Raw genomic sequence first — 5881 nt, 5'->3', positions numbered from 1 at the left:
AGTGTGCGTGCTGTTCCTGTCGATTGTTTGTTGATATATATATATATATATATATACAATCACGTTTAATTGCGTTTGATGAACTTTATGTATCGTTTTTCCCTATATACTTTTCTAACAATTTTTTGCTCTAAATAACGTTCCTGTGCAGTGTGGGTATTATAATAACTTGTGAGTGATGTTGTTGTTTGTTATTAAACACAAAGGGCTATTTGTGCTCTGCCCACCACGGGTATCGAAACCCGGTTTCTAGTGGTATAAGTCCGCAGACAAACCGCCGTGCCACCACTTTTGAGTGAAGGTAAAGAAAGTAATAACATGTTTACAACGCCACATCTGCTATAGCCTGTGCCGTCGAGGCCTATCGTGTAATACCAGGACTCTTCAGGTCGGCTGATAGATCCAGTTGTGGTTGAGACGGTATTCATACTATCAAATTGCTTGAACAATAACTGTTTCGGTGTGAACTAGTTTAAATTAGTGAAGAGTAATATTTATCAATTTTATCTAAAGTCACCAGACATTAAAATTAGGATAAGGATTTATCAATATAATATTGTTTATTTAAATAAACGTATATTTTCTTTCATAAGATTCACATTTGTGTAAATGTACTGTAAAAAGTGCATCATTTGTAACTGTGGTTTCTATTATAGTGATTTTGCCCTATACAAAGGATCGTCCCCATCGAAAAAGTCAATCAGGGAGCGTGTCCAGGGCTTCACAAGATATGCCAAGAGCGCTCTCCAAAAGGCTTTCAGCACGGAGCGTGTCTACAGGCCTGATAAGGAGGAGAGACTCGAAAATGCGCGCAGGTCACGACGATCACACTCTTTTATGAAAAGTCTGAGGATTCGCATGAGCATGAGAGGAGATAAAAGAAAGACTCTCAATCAGAGTGACACTGTGTGTCACGACTCGTAAGTACTAGGTTTTTATGATTTAGGTAGGATACGGACTTTTGAAGATGTGAAAACTATTCCAAAGAACATGATTCGAACATGATTCTGTAATAGATGGCCGTAATCACTAATCATAACATAACTAACCATATCGATTCAGTGGTTTTCAAGATTCACTAGTTTACATGATTAGAGTAAGCCTACTTTTCCAACTGGTTGTAAGACATTGCCGTAAGAAGCAATACTGGAGTGTTCAGATCATTGACATTTCTAAGTGGGCCTGGGGGGCATTCCCCCCAAAAAATGTTTGAAAAATTGATGCTATGAGATTGAATGTTGAGCCATTATAACTACAAACACTGCATACACAAAGCGTAATATATTGAATTAAAAGAAGCAAGTTTGAATACATAAGTTGTGTCTAAGTATGCCATGAAAAAGTGGTCAGGCCATGGTCTGACTGGCCTTACCGCTTTTTACGGCCGTATAAGAAACATAAATTTCTAACTACATACAAAGTGTATAGTTTAGGCGAAGCTTAAACGCTAAAAACCTTCGGGGTAAGTGGCTTTGCTGAAAATGTTGCCTGCCTTTTGTATATTTTTCTCATACTACTGGTTAGTTAACTGTATTGTACGTGGTGAAATGACGATAGATTGTTAGGGACAAAGTTACTCCGTAAAATAGGTCTTTATACAATAATTAGTATTTTGTCCACAAAGTGGTTCCGCTATTATTATCATGGTCGGTTTCGGGGCTCAATGATCCAAGCAAACGATTCTAATGAGACTAGTTGTCTAGAGCGAGATTAACTTGAACTTTCAACGTATATTTAGTACGTGTTTTTTTTTCTCAAACTCTCATATATCCAAACATAAATATTCTTCCTTTGATTAAAGATTGAGAGTTCGTAAGTATCCAAACTTTAATGAAAAGTCTCTCAGTAGATCGTTGTCGATATTTTCAACCTGATGGGCATCCTATGCCCACACGAGCTAAAGGGCAAGTCAAGAGACCTCTTAGTTGTCCCTAGTTTTAAACCAACCACTCGGCAGTAAGAGCCTTTATCCAGCTCCTGGAACAGAATAAAGGGATTGACTGTCACTCTCATAACGCAGGCAGAGCTGAAATTACGTACTGTGTTTTGCTGCATTGCGGTTCGAACTTTGGAAATTCCGACCCGCAACCCTGTACGCTACCTTTTGGCCACTGCTGGGACATCTTAGTAGAAGACAATAGGCACAAATTAAGGTTTAAGTTTAATTTTAGTAAAGATCTGTTTGAAAGAAGCGTGTTTTTCAAATATATATAAATGTAATAGTTTTTATTCTTTTTCGTCACTTTTGTGTAATCGGTGATTTCGAATTTAATATTCAGAATGCTCATTTCAAAGTAAAGTTTAAATTGTATGGAGTTTGTATATCAATTAGGTTCGTGGAACTTGTTTTAACAACAACTATGTCGTGCTTTTTATGTTTGTCACTATCATTTGTGTGGCATGATATTAATCGGAGATTTTAACTTTTATAATCCATGCTAATATAAAAGAGAAACAGCGATATTTTTTTGTTGTTTTTTTCCCACGTGAAGTATTATGCCACATTCCAGTCCCCATACGTCTGAGGATACTAGCATGAATACCCTACCCCTCTCTGATCACGTGTGGGGTCAGCTGGTTCAGCTTCACGTGGATGGCTCGCAAGTAGTGGAGCTCAAGAAGCCTCCCAAAAAGCCATTTGGATTTTTCGTAGCTCGGGGCAGGATCAAAAACTGCAAAGGTAAGCAGCCTCCTGTTTATATCATAATATTTTATTCTTTATTATATCCCCGAAAGGGGGAGTCGCCTGTTTTAACCATTCGCACCACTATATAGTAGTGTGTTGTCTGTAAGTCAGTCAGTAGACACTAAAATGATGTCATATAAGAGACGCTTAATTTTGCAATTTTTAATATCGTGACGTCATTAAAACGTGCGCATGCTATGAATCACGAGAAGAATTATGCATTCTGTAGGCTACAACACAGCATGACATATGAACTTGAAAAGCAAATAATAAAAATATTAATTACTGTTCATCTTGAAACAGAACACTTTCAGGGACCCGGCGCAAGTACAGCTAGTTTATTAATATATTTCCTGTGTGCAGGTTAATTCAGGTTAATTCATTATATGGAAAACAAAACTATCCTGGCACTTATCATGGCACAATCCCGCAGAGAATAAGGCAAAGGTTAATTCAAAAATACAATGATAGAAATTTTTACCTGATGATGACTCGATACCATGTGTCAAAATGATGTAATCATTAATATCAGAACTAGCCTTGTGTAAAAGTGTTGTATTTTTTAATTAATTATTCAGTTTAAACAGATTCCTTGCTAAATATTAAGGCAAAGTTAGTTTAGACGTTGTTTAATCTTTTACCAATCAGCGTTTTGATTTTGACTTGAGGGGAAAGTAAAAATTACCTACACAGTTAATAAGTAATTGGCTTTGAAATCATACATACATGTAGTATAAATGTCTTGCATTGTAATTGAAACAATGAGATTTAATCTAAACGTTTTGAAATTTCCCTTTATTAGTTTTACTCTTTAAGCTAAACAAAGGAAGGTTTGAACAATAAAGTTAGTATAAGCCCATTGTGGAGCTTTAAACACGCACACACAAAAAGCTTTACACCGAACTGTCATAACAGGCTGATTGACTGGTGTTTCAGAAAAAAAAATTAACGCAAAGCAACATAAGGGCTACCGTTCCTAATTTTGAACTGATAAACTAGATGGAAGGTATTTAGTGAATAACACCGACCGCCAACTCTTGTACCGCTCTTGTCTGATCGACTGGATTTGACTGTCATTCTTAAAGCGTGCCCATGGCCTCAAACAGTGGAGCACGTTTTTGTGGCAGTGGGACGAGGGCTCACTGTCTGTTCTCGCTAATTCTAGGCCACACCCGGCCCACTTAACAGGCAAAAACATAAAATTACTCGATATGATATAGTATGTGGACTCCCCCAACCAGTAGTTAATGGTCTAAAAAAAAAACAAGTCGGTTATTTGAGGGATAAGTCGGGGGATAAGGATGCGAAATTGAACATGATCGGTAAGGGCTCATAAGAAGAAATGATGTAATTATGCCTACATAAGTCGTAACTCGCTGTTCCGCATGTCTTATCCATTTGATGTTTCTTTAAGGATTTTTCAGGTACTGAAAAAAAAAGCCGCAATATGTAGCTATTGTTTTCTATGCGAAAAATAGTTTAACAGTTCATAAAAAAAAAACTTAATATAATGACTTTTATAATTCATTGGGTATAAACATTGAATTGTCAATTTGGCAAATCCTTATCTATAGAAAATGCTAAAGTGTATTAGGAAAAAGAAGGATTTTAATTGGTTAACGTGATCCAGAAGTAAGTCTTCAAGGTATTTCGTATCCGTGTATAATCTCACTAACATCGTGCAACAAAATAAGGTATATATTATTGGATGGGTAGATATAATGTACTAACAATGATGAATCAAGATTCACGTATATATTGTTTTGATCCTTTCAGGAGTTTTCGTGTCCCGGATGAGAGATCACGAAACAATGAATTTGCTCTCTGGGTTGATCGACATAGGAGACGAAATTTTAGAAATAGATGGTGTTAATGTTAAAGAGAAGGACATCATAGAAGTAAACAATTTAATGGCTAAAAAGAACAACATATTCCTGACCATCTTGCCATTTTCCAGTCGGAAGGACGTTTGAAAAAGTACCTTAAAAAGTACTACGATCATCGTTGACGCGCCATCTGTTGGTTCATATTTATACATTTGAAACTCGGTCTCCTAATGACATTTTTGTCATTAATTGTATTATCTATGTGTTTATATATTCGCCGTATTAAGGACTGCTGATATAAAACAACGAGTGTAAGATAAAGTTGATTTATTCTTTATTGTATTATAAGTATTTTACAAAACTTTATGTTGAATTTGGTTGGTGAAGAGATAGAATCACACCCGCAGAATTCCAGGCAGAATAGCTGTGGAAGAATCAATCCAAACACAAGTAACTGCCTTTAATTAACTGGTCCAGGCGACACTAGAACACGTGTGCCGTTAAATCCTTACCTGTCTGACACCCTTATGTGCCAAATTTTATCCCCTTCTCGTCTTGCATTCTATTTTTGTTCTTCCTGATATTAAATACAACAGGACGAAAACGAACTACTTTATCGACTTGGCTAATCTACCCGAAGGGAATGAGTGAAAGATTGCACGTGTCATTAGAATTGTTGTAGGTTTATATTATTTGAATATTTAAGTTTCGTTCACGTCAAACTCATGCGCATTACGACCAAAGGGATAGGATTTGGACAGGATAAGAGTTTGGAGCATACATTACATCTTTGACATTACTTTTAATATGTTGAAAAAACAAAGACTGACCTGTTTATAAGAAATAAATTTTCCTCGTATGTAAATGTCGTCGTTACCCTGAAAAAGTAAGTTGTATAGAACATTGTATAGAAAAATTTTTTGTACTCCATTTTTAGCCCAAAACGATAAAATCTGGGTTATTGTTGTTCGTCAAAAATATTTTTTCTACGACCTAACTTTAATGTGTGTTGTTGTTTCTTAACTTTTTGCTGTGCAGTATCTAACTTTGTATAATAGTTGTAAGAACAAAAAAAGATAATAGGTGTATTTTGTTACATAGAAACAGTCCATTGTAATGCAATTTTGTGTAATATATAAACACACGCGACTCATTCGATTTTACAATTTTTTTTATCCTTTCCAAAGCTTGACCATGTTCATTCGTAAAGTATTTGACTTATCGGTTTCAACCGTTTCATGTAAACCATTTTCTTCCATCTGCTGCTTCTAACTGCAAACATACCTTGCATTCCTGGGTTTATTTTGTAACTCCATACACACTATGTATTCTTGGATGTATTTCTAAATCCGTACATATCCTGTATTCA

General features: G+C 35.8%; 1 protein-coding gene across 1 annotated transcript in view; it reads left to right on the top strand.

The window, feature by feature from the left end:
* LOC106457514 (dentin sialophosphoprotein-like) overlaps positions 1 to 5475 on the top strand; it is a 98945-nt gene extending 93470 nt beyond the window's left edge. Inside the window, exons 8-10 of the mRNA XM_013916940.2 lie at positions 657 to 920; positions 2493 to 2680; positions 4463 to 5475. Coding sequence (XP_013772394.2) covers positions 657 to 920; positions 2493 to 2680; positions 4463 to 4659 — 649 coding nt within the window. The 3' untranslated portion in view covers positions 4660 to 5475. The remainder of the gene's footprint in view (positions 1 to 656; positions 921 to 2492; positions 2681 to 4462) is intronic.
* The last annotated feature ends 406 nt before the right edge of the window (positions 5476 to 5881 follow it).

The sequence above is a fragment of the Limulus polyphemus genome, unplaced genomic scaffold (genome assembly GCF_000517525.1).
Source record: "Limulus polyphemus unplaced genomic scaffold, Limulus_polyphemus-2.1.2 Scaffold341, whole genome shotgun sequence".
Lineage (NCBI taxonomy): Eukaryota > Metazoa > Arthropoda > Merostomata > Xiphosura > Limulidae > Limulus > Limulus polyphemus.
This window is presented reverse-complemented; position numbering and strand designations above follow the sequence as displayed.